Source organism: Chaetura pelagica, unplaced genomic scaffold (assembly GCF_000747805.2).
Source record: "Chaetura pelagica isolate M959 unplaced genomic scaffold, ChaPel_1.0 scaffold115, whole genome shotgun sequence".
Classification (NCBI taxonomy): domain Eukaryota; kingdom Metazoa; phylum Chordata; class Aves; order Apodiformes; family Apodidae; genus Chaetura; species Chaetura pelagica.
Genome location: NW_009953761.1, coordinates 1,691,270 through 1,711,542, shown reverse-complemented (window position 1 = coordinate 1,711,542; position 20,273 = coordinate 1,691,270). Strand labels below are relative to the sequence as shown.

The window sequence follows — 20,273 nt, the reverse complement described above, 5'->3', positions numbered from 1 at the left end:
GAAGACACCTGGCACAACATGCTGAGTGTCCCAGCAGAAACAACTCTTCTCTCTCCCTCAAAAGATGCTTTTGGAGAAACTACTTGGCCCTCACTGATCCCTAAATTGTGCCCACATTTTGTGGGAAAATGCTATCTGGCCCAAAGCAACAACTTTCTTATGGTTGAACAGCATCGACAAGCCTGCCCCAGCTCAGCTTAATTTGCTCCTGAAGACAGAGTTGGTGGGGTCATCTTTTAAAAGCAGTTTCACCTTTTCTACTCTCATCTTGACACAGGGGACTCAGTGTTGCAGAGCCATTACAAGGCTCACCTGCAGCAGAAGGATGTTTCCCTCTTCTGTCTACCCTGTCTCTCCCAGCTGAATACTAGAAAGAATGAGAAAAGAGTCAGTGTCCTCTCTCTAAATGATTATATTATATCTACATTTCCCTTTGTTTGGGTCTGCAGTGTTTGATACCAGGAGGTGGCTAGTCTGGGTTGATGATGGATTCCCCTTCCTCTGCCTTCTGACTCAGCCTGGTCCTAGTCAACCTGCTTGTATGGGTTAAGAGGCCAATTGAATGTCAGTGGTCTACACCTGAGTGACAGAGGAAGAAACATTTTTTTCATAGTACAATAAGCAGATTCTTCCACATAGATGAAGGACAACATAAATGATACTTATACCACAGCACAAACTAGAATCCCTGATCCTGTAAAAACACATTGAACCTCAGTGTCAGCAGCTGCTATTTTTCTTTCTTCATCAATTAAGACACCCAGTGAGGAAGAGTGAAAGAAAGACACAGAAAACTCCTCCTCTTCAGGATTCATCCTAAAACCTGCACAGTAATGTGTCTCAGGTATGTATATAAACAATTAATAGTTCTACAAATGGAAGAACATCCCTTGTTAAACTTTGACATAAAAAAAATGATAAATGCACTCAGATTAGAGTCCAGTTTACCCTGCAAGGTATTGCTAGAAAATCTGTCTACAAAATAAGCTTTGAAAATCTTTTAGGTTGTGAAACGTGGTTTAATTTACAAGAAAGAAACTGACAGCTTGGTGTAACAGCAAGTGCTGGCACCGTGCCATGTGATAAATCACTTGGACTCAACAAGACCACTTCACCCCCATGTCATTTCTCAACAAGCAAGAACTTGACATCAGGCCAGCACAACACATTAGGGCAGGTACAGTACCTGCTCTTTTAATGCCACCATCTTATATTACAGAACAGATTTTAGGGACCTTGTGTTGACATCCAGAAACAAAAGTAAAATAAAAACCCATGCAATCCCCCACCTCCACCCCACAAACTCAAAGAAAGATGAAGTGAATGCTGCTTTCTTCATCAGCTTGACAAGATTATAAGCCATCCTTAATGTACTGCATTTAATTAGCTGCTCTCATTGTTATTTATGGCTAGGCAGACCTTTTTTTTAGTTCTCAGATTCAAAAATAGCAAGAGTAGGAACAACTATTTTTGTAAGCCTGGCTGAAAAAAGAACCCCAAAGGAGCTCTGAGATGAAGGAACGTCATAAATGTGACTGAACTCTGGTTCAGGTCCCATTAAAGTGAAGCTCCTCTTTCTAAGTAATAATTGTCCAGGGATCTTGCATAGTAGAACGTTCAAGAGGCCTACTTTTGTTTCAGGCGTTAATATGGTTTCTTTTACTGATGAAAAATAATAGAGAGGTGGATGAGGAGGCTTCAACAACCTTAGCGTCTTCTGGCAATTAAATAAAAAAATCGCCTCACACATCTTATGGGGAATATTTATTTCTTCATTTGCTGCCATACCTTATGTTCCCATGCTTGGCATGGCTTGTCCCCTTCTCTCTTTGTTTACTGCCTCCAGTCTCATAATTCCCTTCCACATTGTCCACGCCTTTCCAAAACTCTTTTCCTGCCCCCATAACATCTCTGTCATCATCCCAAACTACACCATTTGGGACAAATCCACCGATTTGACATGAAGAAAGACTAGTTCGTGTTCACACAACATTTACAGTTCTGTGATGCAATATTAATCTCCCATCAATAAATACCATATCTTTCCCTGCTTATGGTAATTGCCCCAGTGATTCCCCTTAAAGTGGTTCTCAAGTACTTAGAGGGCCTATTGATAGCATCAGGCCCTTACCTCCATCCTTACTCAGCAAGGCAGCTCAAAACCGAGCATAGATTTCCATGTGATTCAAGCACAGGCTTCTCTGATTTGAACCTTGCTTCATCATATAGCAAATACTGCAGGATTGAGGCAAGTGGCATTAGTTGTCAAAAAGGGCTTTAAACCGAAGTCTCTTGGGAGGCAGTGCTTTTATTTTGCTATAAAACTTGCATATTTGATGGTCTACATAAAAAAAATAAAATAAAAATAACAGAAGGAGAGCTTCAGTTGAAATTCTGGCCACACTTAAAATGACAGCAGGATTTCTATTGACTGTAGGTGGAGTGAAGGCTACAGAAAATAGGATTAAGAAATTCAAAGAAAATGAAACACAAAGGAATCAGCTATCTGAAACAATACAGGTTGCAACTGCAAGGGGTTATACTACGAAAAAGTGAGGAGGAATTATAAGAATGCAAGAGAAAATAGAAATGGAGTCTTCCATCTCTATTTTCTGCTACTGCTGCAAGCATCCTAGATAGACAAGCTTTTGAGAATGTGTACATAAGACAGAAAATGGGAGGACAAGTAAAGAAGAACAGAGATACCCAGCTGAGCTTCAGTGGTCGAATTATCAGTACAGAAGCAAACAAGGAGCACATGGACTAAATGAGCTAATCAAAAGGGACTGGATGGATTGTGGAGGTTTTTTAGGTTTTTTATTTGGTTTTTTTTGGGGGTGTATTTGTTTGTTTTTCTTTGAGAAATACGCCAAGGTAGAAAGTAATAGTAGCAACTAATGACATGAATTATTAATGTTTTTATTTGTATTATAGTGTCATTCTGTAACACTGACTGAGATCTGGCCAGCCCTGTAAAACCACATTATATGACTCAATCTCTTTCACAAAGAGCTTAATGATGACCTAAAAATTGCTCATAAAGTAAGCTCATATTTTTTAATTGCTCACTGGTAAAAGAAGGAAAGACTCTAAGACTGCACAGTTAAAGAGCAAGAAAATCCTTTTAAAAAGTTGTTATTAATGCAGAGCAATTGAATGCACGAATGTGTAAAAAAAGTCTGACTGCTAAAAGAATTTTAACCAGCATGCTTTCAAAATCTGTAATGAAACTGGCTTCATTTTTAGTACTAGAAGAAAATACTAAAAAGTGGAAGGATTATTGAGAGAAAGGACTGCTGTATGGAATTTAAAGCAAATAAACTAAGAAGATGATTTTAGTAATCACCGTTGTATCAAAGTAAATTCTACCTTCTCTAAAGTAACAGAGCAATTTTTGAAGTGAATTTGTAATGAGAAGAACAAAACTGACCCCGATCCTTTTTTGAAGAAAGCTCAAAAAGGATTTTAAGCATTTTTTCTTCTTTTTTTAATATTAAAAATTCAGATTCTATCTGTGAAGGCACTGATAATGTTAAAACAGATTAAATCATATCAGGAGATATCAGAGAATGAAAATGAACAAACCAGAAAAGAGGAGAATTTTATTCAGTCTGTTGAGAATGCGTTTCCTTTCAGAATTATTTAACTTCAATTTATTTTGGGGGCACGGGGGAGAAGGGAAATTTCTACCAGATTCCTCCCAGTTATTTGAAAAAAAATCAAAAGCCAGAGAACTCTGGTAGTCCACTAAAGTTCCTCAGCAGGATGGGAGGAAAAACTCAAAGTGACAAACCTGACCTTCCCATGGTGAGGGGAAATAGAGCCTTCTCCCCAAACCTTTGATACTTCTCAGTGAACAGCCCTACTGAATCAGCTCAGAGATGTCATGAATAAAGGGCTAAGCATGCTTAGCAACAAGCTAAGCAGGTCAGTTTCATAAATTCACAATTCCATGGTTCATTTTGGTTTCGGGTCTTCCTGAATGATGAGTATCTTTGGTTTTAGTTCTGTGTAAAAAAAAAATATTTTTTTTTCCCATTTGTGGCAAAGGTACACCAGTGACATAAAGAAAATTGGGCTTTGAAATGGATTATAAGAATGGATTATGAGCAGTCCTTAGGAGAAGGATTTGGGGGTGCTGGTTGATAGGAAACTCAACATGAGCTGGCAATGTTCATTTGATTTCCCCCCTCTTCTCCACTCTCATGAGACCCCTTCCTTCTTTGAAAGGACTAATAATGCCACTTTTATCCACAGATATGAATCCTTGTGTTTGAAGACTTAGTAAGGGGACAAAAAACTACAAATTTTGGTCCCTGATCACAGCTAGAACTGTACCAAGAAAAAGATCCCAACATTTTATTTGTTAGTTAGCAGAAAAATCTATTTTACAATTTACAAATACTCCAGTAGTACCACTGAAGTTTGCATTTTGTCACTTATAAATTATTTTAAAATTTGTAACAGTTTTGCTTTTACTGCTTGTTATGAAGCATGATATTTAGTAGCTGTAATGGAAAAAAACAGATGTCAGTATGTAGCTTGTCCATGAGGTCCCCTGGAAATACCAGGATCACCTACTTGTGCATCCTGGTCCTGACTACTGAGTGATGGGGATTGCTACACTGCATTGTCACTGGCTTGCCTAATGCCAGCAGGAGGGTTGTCACTTAGCTGTTATGAATGAAATTCAGGATGACAACCTTTAAACATGTCTAAGTGATTTCAGAGAGTCTATGCTCTGATTTCAAATATTGCTTAATGAGACTCAATGAGCTAATTACTGCTTGCCAGGGTAGGGTGAGAATACGCAGTACACTTTTTCCCCCTGGTGCCAGCTAACGCACAAAGGAATTCCAAGGTCATTTGGAACAAAATTCCCTTTCCAGCAACCTGAAGTCCACCAGGAGGTAAGGATACCTCTGTGATCAGCTACACTGGAATAAATTACTCTGGAGGTTTATACTCCAACTTGCCCTGTAGGATGAGCCATCTGTCCAACCACAACTTCAGCTTCACAATTTTGACACTCAGGCCTTTTACTCAGGTTCTGAGACTCTGGTCATTATCTGTAATCTGCTGTGATGGGTTAAAGCTCAGGTGTCCTACAAAGTACAGGGGAAGGGCTTCACACTTGGGAATGCATATACGGCCACTGCCTTAACTAGCTGATGGACTTCGCATACTCAACCCCTGTGTGGGATGTGCTGTTCTCTCTGTTCAGTGCTGTGTCACCGGAGGCATGGAGACATCTCTCTCCACTTGGTGCAATTCTGGGTCAGGTGCACAAAAGCCATCTCTTGAACACCCTACGGAAGGTCAATATTACCCTTCAGATCACCAGACCTCACCCTTTAGAGCACTCTAAAGGGGGAAAAGAGGAGGCTTAGATTCAGTCCCTTTGCTGGCATTCAAGGCATTTAACCATACCTTTCCAAAAGAGATGGACCTGATATCTTTCTATGACTAGATGACCCCTCTGGTCAATGAGGGAAAGGCTGTGGATGTTGCCTCCCTAGACTTCCCCAAGGCTTTGACACTGTCTCCCACAGTATTCTGATGAAAAAAACCTGGTGGCTCATGGCTTGGATGGGCATGTGCTCTGATGGGTAAAACACTGGCTGGATGGCCGGGCCCAGAGAGTCGTGGTGAATGAAGTTAAATTCAGCTGGTGGAGAGTCACAAGTGGTGCACCCCAGGGCTCAGGACTGGAAACACTTCTTTTTAACATCTTTATCAACTATCTTGGTGAAGGGATAGAATGCACTCTCAGTAAACTTGCAGACGACACCAAGCTGGGAGGGAATGTTGATCTGTCTGAGGGTAGGGAGGCTTTGCAGAAGGACCTGGACAGGCTGGATCAATGGGTTGAGTCCAATTGTATGAAATTTTAAAAGGCCAAGTATCAGGTCCTGCACTTGTGTCACAACAGCCCCATGCAACACTACAGGCTTGGGGAAGAGTGGCTGGAAAGCTGCCCAGAGGAAAAGGATCGAGGAGTGCTGGTTGATAGCTGGCTGAACAGGAGCCAGCAGTGTGCCCAGGTGGCCAAGAAGGCCAACAGCATCCTGGCCTGCATCAGGAATAGTCAGCAGGACCAGGGAGGTGATTAGTCCTCTGTACTTGGCACTGGTGAGGCCACACCTCGAATATTGTGTTCAGCTTTGGGCACTTGAATACAGGAAAGACATCAAGGTGCTGGAGCATCTCCAAAGAAGGGCAACGAAGCTGGTGAAGGGTTGAGAAGACAAGTAGTGTGAGAAGAGGCTGAGCAAACTGGGGCTATTTAGTCTAAAGAAAAAGGAGGCTGATGGGAGACCTCATTTCCCTGCACATCTACCTGAAAGAAGGTTGTAAAGAGGTAGGGACTGGTCTCTTCTCAAAAGTAACTGATGATAGAACAAGAGGAAATGTCCTCAAGCTGCACCAGGGGAGGTTTAGATGAGGCATTAGGAAGAATTGTTTCACTGAAAGGGTTGTCAGACATTGGAAGATGCTGCCCAGGGAGGTGGTTAAATCACTGTCCCTGGATGAGTTTAAAAGTCATCTGGATGTGGAGCTTGGGAATATGGCTTAGTGTGGACTTGGTAGAGTAGGTTTAATAGTTGCACTTGATGATCTTGAAAGTCTTTTCCAACCTAAGTGATTCTGTGATTGTCTTGATCACTAGGCACTGAAATTCCCTGAAGGCCAAGGAAAGAGCAAAACTGAAGGCAACTATGTAATAAGGAAGTAATTTGGCCAGGGAACACCATGTTAAAAATGACCCTCCCATTGTTGCCCCATGGGAACATGAAAAACTGATTCATGCATCCTGGTGGACACCTGGTGCCTCAGTCCTTTGAAGATTCATCCATTTGTACCATAGACAGAAACTACCAAATAAGTGTCCCCAGCTGCTCAGTACCCAGTTGCGGGGCACTTCGAATAATTACACTGTGTATCTATCTACCTGAATACACTTCCACCCCCTTTTCTGTCTAACTTTTGAGAAATCAATTAATTTTTCAACATGAGATTTTGGATCTTCACTCATCGATAGGTACTTTTGAAAATGTTGTCAAGGGGCAGTACACTAAGTAGTCGGAGACCTCAATAAGAGGTAGATAACACTTACACTGCATGGAAGAGAAAGTCAGAGGAAAAAAACTGCAGCTTTGGTGTAGTCTAAAAAACAGCCCAACGTGGATGTCTCTAGGGCTTCCATTTTTCTTAAACGTGAGGATCGACATCTATAAGCCTTAGGCTGAAAAGGTGGTTTGTGAGGAAATGAAACAGAGGTGCATGGAAAGACAGGGAGCGGTGTCACATGTAACTGCTGTGGAAGAGCTGAGAAATCAAACCGCAAAGACAAAACTATCCATAATCCTAGAAAACAATCCATATTCTAATCACTAATTCAAAACTAGGAAAATTAATTAATTTTAATAAAAAAGGAAATTGACGTTTTCATTTCTTTATCCTATAAGTAACTAAAAAAGCATCCTGACAAGGCTAAGATTCCTTGTAGGAGTTAAATCGGGGGCTGTAAATTGGAGGTGTGACAGCAATAATACACTTTCTTTCAGTGATCATCCTGGCACAAGTATCCTGGTCAGGTAATTAATTCACATGCTGAACACTTGACCCAAATTTTTTAGGAGTAATCCACCTGGTAATCTTCTAAATACTTGCAGGCAGAAATCTGTAGCAGGGATTTCAATACCTGTACTCTTTAGTAGTTGGGCCATAAGATGAAATGTTCTGGCCATACTAATCCTCATTAATAAAGCATTTTATACTGAGACCCACATAGAATGTGTGTGTGTTCCAGTTGAGTGCTCTTTAAGCCCATTTTCTTAATGTACTTCTTCTTCATTCCCCATAATATTCACTGCTACAATGCTGAAATTTTTGCTAATTCCAAGTTCTTCCCTTACGCCACATCCTTCTGTATCAAGACTGCACAAAATATGTGGGATTAGCCTGCACTAAACACGGCATGTAGAAGCTGGACATCTGGTTCTGAGCTAGGTCCCCTGTGATTCCTCTATGGGTAGCAGAGATAAAATGGCATCTCCAAGGGATGATTCATCTCACTGGAAGAGCACCAGGAGGTCGATCTGATGACTCATTCCCTGAAGATTCTTATTTTTTTTCTGCTGACTGCAAAGAAAGCCCAGAATGGTCATCTTGTACTCAGACATCTGACTTAGTTCATGACAGAGAAACGCCACATGGTATTTTTAAAATACTGTAATATTTCTGTCAAATGGCCACACAGCTGCAGCATTACACTAGACTTTTGGTTCCTAACTGCAGAACACCACAAATGTTTTCTTGCCACTCTGCAGAACTTAATAGACCATACACACCTCTTTTGGACAGCTAGTATTTTCAAATTCTTCTTCATAAAGCTAGTGACATATTGTAAATTATTATAACTGTGGGAAAACAATGGAAAAGGGAGCATGAAAAACATTCTTCAAATCAACCCAAATGCAAGAAAATTCTTGAAAAAGGGAAGCTCATTACACAGTATCCATGTTTAACAATCCTAGGCATATAGATGTGTAAAGCAAAAATATAATCCATCTGTTCATAGTAAGTTTGCAGAGAATTTTAATTAGTCACATTAATGCTAATAATGGCCAGTGTTTATGATGTTTATAAAATAACCTACGTGGAACATCTGGAAAGGTCATAAAATTTATTCTTATAAAATCCACAGAGAGTAATACCTTTCCCTGAGCCTGTTTTTTTGCTGACCTCATCCTCCTAGGTCAAATCTGTCAGAAGGTCTCTTCTTCCAGGTATTGCTGAGACCGTGGCACTCTGAAGCTCATGTTTTGAAGCCAGACCTATTTCTGGTTTTGTAAGTTCAGCATTCTGCACAATACAGGAACAAACCAGGTAGCCAAAACTGCAAGTTTCCACCTGAAACCATGGGGATCTGTATTTCCAAGTGACAGATGTTCTACAACAGTTGGTGACAAATGGGCTAATTTAGACTGATTTAACTAAAGTTCAGCCTGCTGACAATGAGGGATTTTTTAAAATGTAGCTGAAGAAAGCATTTCTGAGTGCTGGCACACAAAACCACAGAAGCCCTGGTGTGAACTGAACAGCATGGCCGTGTGTGGTGCCTGCATCTCTGCTCCTCATACTGCCTTTTAGATGCTGAGATGGAAGATGACACTGCCTAGCAAATTATCAAGGGAATTAGTTGGTCTTTAAAATTTACTCATTGAACATACATCCTCAGAAATCAAATGCCTTTAGCTCAGAATCTTTCTTTCTAAATTCAAGCATCTAAGTTCCTAAATAAGAAGAACATGTGCCTTGTGCTGAATTAGTCTCCTGAGATGCTCAACACTCTATCACATATGCAGGAAGCTTCCAGGGGCTGCTCTCCTTAACCGGGAAAGTCCATCCGAGCTTCTGCCTTCAGCCCTAACTCCTGAAGGATGACCGCAGAGGGAGCAGAAAAATATTGCAGAAAAGCCTTTAAGGAGTCCTTTTTAATGTAAAAATGTATGATTCAACTGCTGCAATGTAACAACTAGAGTGAGTCCAGCAGAGGGCGACAAAGATGACTGGGGTACTGGAGCATCGCTCTTACAAGGAAATGCTGAGAGCTGGGACTCTTTAGCCTGGAGAAGAAGGTCTCTTCTTCCAGGTATTGCTGAGACCGTGGCACTCTGAAGCTCATGTTTTGAAGCCAGACCTATTTCTGGTTTTGTAAGTTCAGCATTCTGCACAATACAGGAACAAACCAGGTAGCCAAAACTGCAAGTTTCCACCTGAAACCATGGGGATCTGTATTTCCAAGTGACAGATGTTCTACAACAGTTGGTGACAAATGGGCTAATTTAGACTGATTTAACTAAAGTTCAGCCTGCTGACAATGAGGGATTTTTTAAAATGTAGCTGAAGAAAGCATTTCTGAGTGCTGGCACACAAAACCACAGAAGCCCTGGTGTGAACTGAACAGCATGGCCGTGTGTGGTGCCTGCATCTCTGCTCCTCATACTGCCTTTTAGATGCTGAGATGGAAGATGACACTGCCTAGCAAATTATCAAGGGAATTAGTTGGTCTTTAAAATTTACTCATTGAACATACATCCTCAGAAATCAAATGCCTTTAGCTCAGAATCTTTCTTTCTAAATTCAAGCATCTAAGTTCCTAAATAAGAAGAACATGTGCCTTGTGCTGAATTAGTCTCCTGAGATGCTCAACACTCCATCACATATGCAGGAAGCTTCCAGGGGCTGCTCTCCTTAACCAGGAAAGTCCATCCGAGCTTCTGCCTTCAGCCCTAACTCCTGAAGGATGACCGCAGAGGGAGCAGAAAAATATTGCAGAAAAGCCTTTAAGGAGTCCTTTTTAATGTAAAAATGTATGATTCAACTGCTGCAATGTAACAACTAGAGTGAGTCCAGCAGAGGGCGACAAAGATGACTGGGGTACTGGAGCATCGCTCTTACAAGGAAATGCTGAGAGCTGGGACTCTTTAGCCTGGAGAAGAGAAGGCTGAGGGGAGATCTTATTAATGCCTCTAAATATATGAAGGGTGGGTGCAAGAAGGATGAAGCCAGACCCGTTTCAGTAGTTCCCAATGATGGTATGAGGGGAAATGTGCACAAGCTGAAACACAGGAAGTTCCATTTAAATAGGAGGAAAAACTTCTTTATGGGTGACAGAGGGTGACAGAGCACTGGAAGAGGCTGCCCAGGGAGGTTGTGGAGTCCCCTTCTCTGGAGATATTAAAAATCCACCTGGTTGCAGTCCTGAGTAATATGCTCTAGGGGATCCTGCTTTATCAGGGGAGATGGATTAGATGATCTCTAGAGGTCCTGTCCAACTCTGACAAATCTGCGAACTACATTGTCCTTTATCTGATGAACTGTCTTGGGGTTTTTTTTTTTTAACTTCCGTATGAGAGCTGACTTCAGGCTCCACCCTTCTGAGTATTATAAAGTCTCTTGTGTCAGCAGTCATGAGTAGAAATGTTGAAAACCAGCAACAATGAAATTAGTTTTCTTTTCCCATTCTTCTTATCTTTTTCCTCTCCTCTCTTCTCCTCTCCTCTCCTCTCCTCCTTCCCCATTGAAGAACACTTCTAGGCAAGCAACACAATTATTGTTTTATGAGGGAACCTCATTAAGGTAAATTCATTGGTTATATTTCTGTACTAAGTAAATAGCTGCCAGCACTAAATATTTAAGGCAGTTTATCTGCCAAATTAATACTGGCATTGTATCAGTCAAGTAGTCCTGATGCCAGCAGCAGCACGGCATATTCTTCTAGTGTGGAGGTGGCCTGGACACTGTGAATATATCCCTAAAAGTTGATGAATCCTGCTTCCTTTTACCTATATCCAGGCTAAAAATATAACCTAATTGTCCTCTATTGTGTAACTGGCATAGTTAACTAATTACAATGCACAGGCTCCATATCACTACTCTCCACAAAAGCCTGATCAGAGCAGGGAGGCTTCTGTCTGGTCCGTTCCTGAAGCGCTATGTCTACACAAGAGTAGACAGTATGCATAGAGCATGTCTGTGTCTGTTAATAAAGAAACTACTGAAACTTTGCTCACCTTGAGAAATAAGCTCTTAGGAATGGTCCTTGTTCCTCCAAATTGCCATAGAGTATGGAATAGGATATGAAGTAGAACACGACTGCGTTGCAACTACTTACCCCCAAACAAACAAAATGATAAAACGAAACAAAACAAAACCAAAAAAAAGACAACTACCACCACCACCACCATCACTACAACACCACTGGATGAAAAGCAGCTACTTACATTGAGTGAGGATCCCTGTTAAGGCATTTTTGAAACTCTCCTTGGCTTGCTCCATCTCTTGCTCATGAGCTGCCTTCTCGTTCATGAGCCGGCGGACGTGGCTGTTGGCCGACTGCACCATGGAGTAGAACTGGTTTGCAGAGCGACGATTCACCTCCCCCCGCTCAATCCAGGTGAGCAGCACTGTGATGGCCTCTGAAAACTTGCTATCATCTAGAACAGTCAAAGCACAGGTTTCAGATTGCTGGCATAAATATCCTGGCAAGAACACATTTTCTGCTCTGTGTCACAATAAAATCACCATAAATCCTGCTTGCAGTACGTAATTCTGGGCAACTTTTGGGTTCCTTGTGCTATCAGATGTAGGAAGCCAATACTGCCACATGAAGCTACATAAATCTTCCTTCAAGACTTCTCTTCTGCTTACTTTAATAGCTTTCTCACAGCAGAAAGCATCTCCCCACCTCTCTGTGGCTTGACTCCTTGTTTTCAGAATGTCTCCCTTAAGCTGTTCAGTAATATGGGATGACATCACAGCAGGAGCAAGGAGACCTCTGTGTTACTGGACCCACCAAGGAAATGAAATGTGTCTGTGTTGATCTGCTCGGCCAAAAGCTTGGGCTGAGCTATATTTTTGCCAACAGATTTCACTAACATCACATTCTCATCTAATGAACAATGACAAGGCTGGACAATTCTTCCTCAAAGCACTGCTTAAATACAAGGAACTGCTTTGAACAGATGACACGTCTGTATTTGTTTTGCATTCTGCATTTATGTTTTGTTTTACATATTTTTTTTATGGAGTTCAGTTGAATCCAGACAAACACCTGGATTGCAGATTTATTTTTACCATTCAGATGACTAAAGTTACGTTTCTCTGAAGAAATATCACCAAAACTGGAGGCTAGATTTTGTGCACTCCTTCCCCAAGTAATCTTCTTTCCTCTGACAGTGCTCTCAGCTTCCTCAAAAGATTCTTAGTGCAGCATTCATTACACTTCTGGCTTCATCAGGATTAAGAGGACACATTTCTTTTTAAGTCCCATTTAGGCTTAACTGCAAGAAAATGTTATTACAACAGAGTGTCTTCCTGTGGAACCATTTCTGTGCAATTCAATCTCTATTTTTTTTTTTTTTTTTTCCCCCAAGGATTTTATTCTATAAAACTTTCATTTCCCAAAAAATTGTTTTAAACATCTAATCCAGTCCTTGTTGGTTAGATTTCTTTATATATATATTTTAGATGGTAGGTATTCCTTTCTATAGGAGAAGTTATACAGTTATGGTGGGGAGAAGTAATATAGTAATAATCAAAAGACATCTAAAATGAAACTTGGAGAATATTGAACCTAACTGACTGTGTTACAGGATACAGAAATGTGGGACATAGTTTGTAAGACTCTGCTTTCCATATCCAAAGAATAATGAAATACTAATTCTTAAGTGACAATTTGGGATTTTATTCTGAGTCAGTAATAACTTCCCTAAAAAGTGATCCTGAAGTACAGAGAGGACTAGTGATATGCTCTGTACCCACAGTTTGTGAAGAACAGAATTTACACTGTCTGATCGTTAGCATCTTATTAACTGATACATGCTTTCAGATACAGCAATAGGATTTGCTCTCCAGGGCTAGATATGTGTGTTCACCCAAGATCCCTGAAAATCATCATACCACCTTCTCTTTGTGCAATGATGTATCTGTTGTGACTTTACATTAACATGTGATTCATCATCATAATTCATTAAGTAATTATCTCTGGGGAGGAACAATCAGACAGACATCTTTTCTTTCTATTCTGTCCCTTTGGATTAGAATCCACTTCTAATCTTTTCTGGATACAGACAGGTATGTATTAAGTGGTGAGTGAGGTTGGCTGAATATGGGCCTCAGAAATGCCAAATATAAACAAGACTCATGCAAAGCCTTTCCACTGCAAGAAAACACTAGGATAAAGCTGCAAAAGGCTGGGGTAAAATCTTCTGCCTGCAGAAAAGCATGGGAGCCGGATGTCACTGATTCAATACTGCCAAGAATTCATCCCTGGAACGTAATGTTTATTATAATTACAGTAGTCAATAAAAATAACCTGTAATGGCTTCTGGCAATGTTAGCATGCAATCTCCAACAGTCTGTACAGTCTGGTCACCCTGCTGATGGCACTAGCCTGTTAACACCAAAGATACAGCTGATTTTAAGAAGAGGATAAGTACGGTAGAATGTTCCTCTTTTTTCCTCATAGACATCGTTATCTAGAGCATCACCCAACACTGAAGTACCATTTAGAGTAAATTATCCTACTCTATCTAGGTCAAGAAATGAACAGCAAAGTTAGGAGAAATGATACCTCTGAAGAAGTACACTGTGATTTGTGAAGACACAGTATTCAGAACTAAGCAAAAATGTTTCACAGAGATTTTTCACAGAGGAAAACCAGTTGCACAAAACCATTTTCTTGCTTTAATCTCTCACCAGTACATGGCTGCAAGTTGTTTTGCTATAAATTCTATATGAAATTAAAACACTCCTTTTGTTTTTATCAGGCACAGCTGGTGTCTCTAAGGGATGTTGATAAAATACCATCCTTCTGCCAGACAGGTTCAACCCATTTCAAAGGACATGCTGAAAACCTGTTTTCAACATACTATACTTCCAAGGAACTGCACAGGTCTATGGGCCTCTTATATTTAATTCATGGTTCTGTATTAACAGGAAAAAAAAAACCCTTCCATTGGTAAACATCAGCATCTTCATTGATTACATAATTAGAAGATACATTAAAAAATGCTAGAGGGTAATATACGCACAACAGTAGCACATTAGTTAATAAAATCTTTTCTCTACAGTTTTAAAATTGCCTTATTTCACCTTCATTCCTAACTTAGATTCTTGAGGTGACTACTCAGTGACTAGTATAAGGTAAATCACCATGAATTAATTTTTCTTCATCCAGAATGCAATGACTCTTTCTGAGCAATCAGATGTTCACTTAGAAATCAGGTTTTTATACCAGACTGTTCATTTATTTTTTATTTAGTAGGTAAATAGTTGAAGAAGTGCAATGGAATCTAATTTAAGCAGAGCATGAACTGCCTTATGATTGCACACTAATTAAAAAAAAATAAATAAAACAAAACTCCTAACTCTGTTCAAAATTATTCCCTTGTAGTAGGAGGCACATAAATATACACTGTTTAAAAAAAAAATACTCTTATATTCCTTTATAGAAGACATGCTCCCATATGTAATTCCCCTTTTAAAATGAGCACACAGCAAGTTATTTCTCACACTTCAAGTTTTTTTCTCCTTCAAGATACAGCACATCTTAAGCAAATAAGGTAGGATTCATCTCTTTTATGCCTACACCTGATTTAGCGACCTCAGGGTCTTGGTACAGTCAAGAGAAAGGGATGGTCACTTGAAGGTGAGGTGAACTGTGCCCCAGAAGGACCTGTTTCCCTCAACCAGCTGCAAAGGGAGCCTGGGCTGATCCTGCTCATTTATAGACACCTCCGCAGCAGACATCTACATCTACATCTACATCTGGTCAGAGTAATCCCAACTGTTAACAAGTGCACCAGCTGCAGAAGACCTACTCAGCATTTGTGTGTCTGTGTTGGGTTTTAGGTTATACTGAAACCTGTGAAGCACACTGTGTGGTTTTAATATTGCCCATCTATTGAGTGGGTATTTGTCAACAGAGATTTCCAGATGCTGCTAGACTCGATCACAGGCCTCTGGAGATAAGATATTTGATGCTTAAATCCTAGCTCACAACTTAGATGAAATGAAATATAAAGAAAAGAAAATGCATCCCTAGGGCTGTGTGGCAAATTGTCAACAGGGATATTTCTAAGGAAAAAAAAAAAAAAAAAAAAAAAAAAAAAAAAAAAAAAAAAAAAAAAAAAAAAAAAAAAAAAAAAAAAAAAAAAAAAAAAAGAATAATTGTTGACAAATGTTTTGCACTTTTCTGCTTGCAATTTGACCACCTCTAAGCAACTCCAACTGGCATAAACTTTTTGATAGAAAAAGCTATGACAAACGATGCTACAAATTGGAATACTTGGAAAAAAAGTTGGAAATAGCAATTTTACTCTCAGTTTATGGAGTTTCCCTCACGTAACACAGAGCAGAATTTAGCTGAAGGTAATGTGAAATGTTCTGACTATTCATGTCTCAATGGTAAGCACCTCCATAAGGTGCTTTCACAACTTGGGTAATGGTGTCTAAATCCTCAGTCATTAGGAAGGAGACAGACTAATCCATCACTTGGAAGCCAGGCATTCAAATGTTTCTATTACTGTAATTTTGACATTTATAGACATATTACAAATATAGCACACTTTATATTTCTGCATTTTGAGACCGACATTTTTCTGCTGGATTTCTAGCTAGGGCAAGATCAAACACTGGGCAACAGTTGATTTTAGCCTTGCTAGCATCTTCCCATCTCTGGATCTTCTCAAATGTTTGAAAAGTATCTGATATAATCCACACAACACTTGTAGCCTGTCTAAACCACAACAATCTTCTTTGCTGTATTACAGCCTATGGTGTTGTCCAGAGTCAGCACATACTGTCTCTTGTCCTTAATCTTTCTCCCCTAGTGCAATCTTCTAGGCTGGGAATGAGAAGCTAAACAGAGCTGTTGTTCTTTTGTTCTTCATCCTAATGACTACACCTAGAAAGCTACACCTGCAGCTAGACCATCAGAAGATGTGTCCCCTGCCTGCCTCATCCCATCTGCTAAGGACCACCCCTTTGCTCATGGTTACACTGTTGTCAGCTCTGTCTGGAGCTGCTGGTCTGATCACATCCCAGTTCCTGTTTGTTGAACTGGTCCCAACAGCTATTACAGGAAAGTGGTAGAGGCCAGTTTAGGATGCAACACTCTTCATTCCACATAACTGCAGCCAGGAGAGGATGTCTGGCCAAGGCTACTGTTAATCTGACTTCTGATTTAATAATTGAGTAGACTATAACTCAGATTTCTAAACTGCAAACACTGAATTCAATGTAAAAAATAATAAACCACAGTGGGTGACTGCTGTAGGTGAATCAAGTCAGGGAAAAGGTTTACTAACCTCTCTCATCATCAGGTTCAGCCCAGCTCCCCTGTGCATCAGGAACAATTTTCTGCCCAGCACATGCCACTTTTTGTCCCACAATGACGACCTATTTTTCTGTTGGCTTAAGAGCTTCTCCTGCACAGAGTGCCTGCCTTTGACCTAGAAACACAGCTCTTCAGCTACTACCCTCACCTTCTTTTTCTCCTCTGCTCCAAAACCTTATGTAACTGTGCCAAGCAATACAAACATCAGTCTGGTACTTTTGGGATTAATAACATTTTTAACCCAATGGCACTGCATAATAAGTGAGAATCAGGGACTACAAATTCTTACTGCCAAATGATTATTTTAAAGAATGATTAATATCCACCTTACAATTTCTTAGATAGACTTAACTGTATGCTTTCACCAAGAAACTTTTCCAGTTACGTAATAAACAACCAGCTGAAATTAGATTTGATTAAAATACACACATACATTCACTGAAAGATAACTTAAAATGTACGCTCTCCCCTCTGTATCATAAAACTCTTTCTTCAAAATCAAATCACACAAGATTCTGCCAGAGGTGGATGTTTCATGTGAGACAAAGAAATCCATTAGCTTACCCTGCTGATGCCATTATTTCCAATAAAAAGTAATTATAATGGTATCGAGTTTCCTCCCTGATTCTCAAAATCACACTACAGACTTTCATATCAGTGAGCTGCAATTAACTCACGTCATCTTGCAGTGCAGAACATTTAATCAAGTGAGTCTATATTAAAACCTTAAAATTTGCATTGATACAATAGAGATCAGGTGAAAGAAGACACTTTTAATAATACACTTAACAGTGAACGTACATCCTGCAGCCTGTTGGCGGGAGGTGCCCAGGGAATGGGGCTATAAGGCTGGCAAGAGCTGAACCCACCTTCTGCTCCTCTGCCAGCAGACAAAAGTGCCCTCACACCGTGCCTGCTCGTAGCCCCTGTGTGAGGCTCTTGGAGGCAGGTGTAGTGTGTCACAGCAGATGTCAGCAGCATATGGAAGAAGGAAGGAGAAAACGATGTTCTAAAAACAGGAAGGGTGAGTGAACAGCTTTGAAGCTAAAGCACCAAAACATGTCTGAGGCAGGGCTCTGTCCTGATGCACTACTAATAAAAAAAGATCGTGCTAAAAAAAGGTCTGCAGTCTTTCAGCAGCAATTAAACCTGGCATCCATTTGATTTGTTCAGAGGATCTCAGCTTTGCCTCCCCTTCTGATGTAGTCCCACACTGAATTTGATCCTTCCTGTGTGAGACTTGACTCTGGATAACCGCACCTTTTCTACAGTCCTCCAAAAGCCTCAAGTGCAGAGTGATAATGAAAGCAGCGTGGTTTTCTTCTCACTGAAATATTCTATTTCCCAAGCAATTAAATGTTGTTTATATTTCAAATGATCTGCAAGGGGTGAGGTTGTCAGGCTTGATGTTACCTGAATCTTGCACAAGATGCATCCCCGGTTAGTTCATTCTACGGTAACTGCCATCTATTTATTTAAATTTCCAATCTGTTCTCTCTTCAGGGGATAATACAGTGCCTGGCAAAGAAGCAGCTTTTCAATTTTTCAAATTATATTTTTTTTAATGGAAAACCACATGAATGACTTGCCTGTGCTCATAAAGAAACACTGTATTTAAAAGGGAGGTAAATTTCAGGGTATTGTATATAACTTGCAGATATTTATGTCTCCTTCGCTCAAAGTATTTAAAAAACAGATCATCAGATATGAAGAGATGTCTTTGTTAGATGAGGGAACTATTTAACTATCTGCAGGAAATAAGACAGATGTAGCACTTTAAAGTAGCTTATTTGCAAGAAGTGATCTCTGAAGATTACACCATTAGGTACAGATATGCTTGAATTAAAAATGCCATAATGTTTGAAATTCTGCCTTGAAACACAAATGTCATAAGCACACATAAGATTAAAATGTCTTGTTACAGTGCACCTGACAGGACAGTGTTCCACGTAAGAATAAAAAATTCAGCCCCTCTCCATTTGTGTGATGTTCTGGGCACCACATTACTCAACTGTTTATAAAGCACCCAGGAAAACAGATGTCAAAGTATGGAAATTTGATCCTAAATATCTACCAACACAACTCACTGTGAAGTAGTAATGCATCTGATTTAATACTGAGGAATTAAAATCTCAAAGACACACACCAAACAAAAGGCTGCGATGAATCAGAAGACAAGGAATAGAGCTTTTTTGTAACGTAATAGCAGAAAACAAAATATTCTGCTGGTTTTGTCAGAACAAGAACTCGGCGTCCATTCTCAAAGGCTATTTAAGGAAGCAATTCATGTTCACACTTCACTGTAAAAGACCTTGGTTTCCCAGAATTCACATATATGAATTTATTGATACATTTCCTCAAGGAAACACAGATTTTTACCTAAGGCAGGAGGATGTCAAAGAGAAGGCGAGAAGTTTCATTAACCTGAGTTATGCTTAGGTGTTTCTTAATCCACAGCAATCAAAGAATGGTTTGATTAAACTATTTGCAATGCCATGACAAGTGTTGGAATATTTGGATCAAAGAGGAATATTGAGGAGTAGCTTTTGAAAAAATGAATTTCTATTTTACCATTTTAAACAAATGGTGCCTATCTTCTATTTTAGTGGTTTGGAAGTCCAAAAAAAAAACTTCAAACAAAAATAACTTGTCATGCAAAATTAAAGAGTGGTTTTATTTTTCCAACCAGCTTGCAAACCTAAAACATGTGGTACAAAACTAGTGCTGATCAGTATAGATCTGGTCTGAAAGGAGCTCATGTTGTCCCTCATGTTACCCATGAAGTTTGAATGCTTGAGCTCATTTCACTTTCATAACCCATGCTCGGGTCTCTTCTGACTTTTGTGTGCTGGACTCATAAAGAGAGGGAATCTCTTACAGGAATGCATGAAAAAAATTCACATCAAATATTTTGTGACAAGTGACCTTTCCAATGCAGGAAATCTTTTTCATGAAGAATCATCTCTGTGCTTTGTCCTCCTTTTGGCCGTGACCAGCAGAAAATACCACAAGCAAATTATAAATTCAGAGAAGCTCAAAAAATGTTTTAATCAATGCAAGTTAATAGTGTAGGCCTACATTTTTAGAGTTATATGCTAAAAACCATGAGACACATCCAAGATACTGGCAATATGTCACTGTCCCACAGTGAAAAGTGGCAACAACAAAGCACAATATGTGGAAAGGGAGAGGAACAACTTCACAAACAGAATCACAGAATCTTAGGGTTGGAAGTGACCTCAAAAGATCATCTAGTCAAACCCCCCTGCTAGAGCAGGGTCACCTAGAGTACATCACACAGGAACATGTCCAGGCGGGTTTTGAATGTCTCCAGCCAAGGAGACTCCACAACCGCTCTGGGTAG

The 20,273-nt window shown here is 39.9% G+C and overlaps 1 protein-coding gene across 1 annotated transcript in view; it reads right to left on the bottom strand.

Moving 5' to 3' along the window:
- The window catches only part of ENOX1 (ecto-NOX disulfide-thiol exchanger 1), a 146,989-nt gene that overhangs the window by 74,575 nt on the left and 52,141 nt on the right, over positions 1-20,273 (bottom strand). The window contains exon 6 of the mRNA XM_010000871.1: positions 11,793-12,005. Coding sequence (XP_009999173.1) covers positions 11,793-12,005 — 213 coding nt within the window. The remainder of the gene's footprint in view (positions 1-11,792; positions 12,006-20,273) is intronic.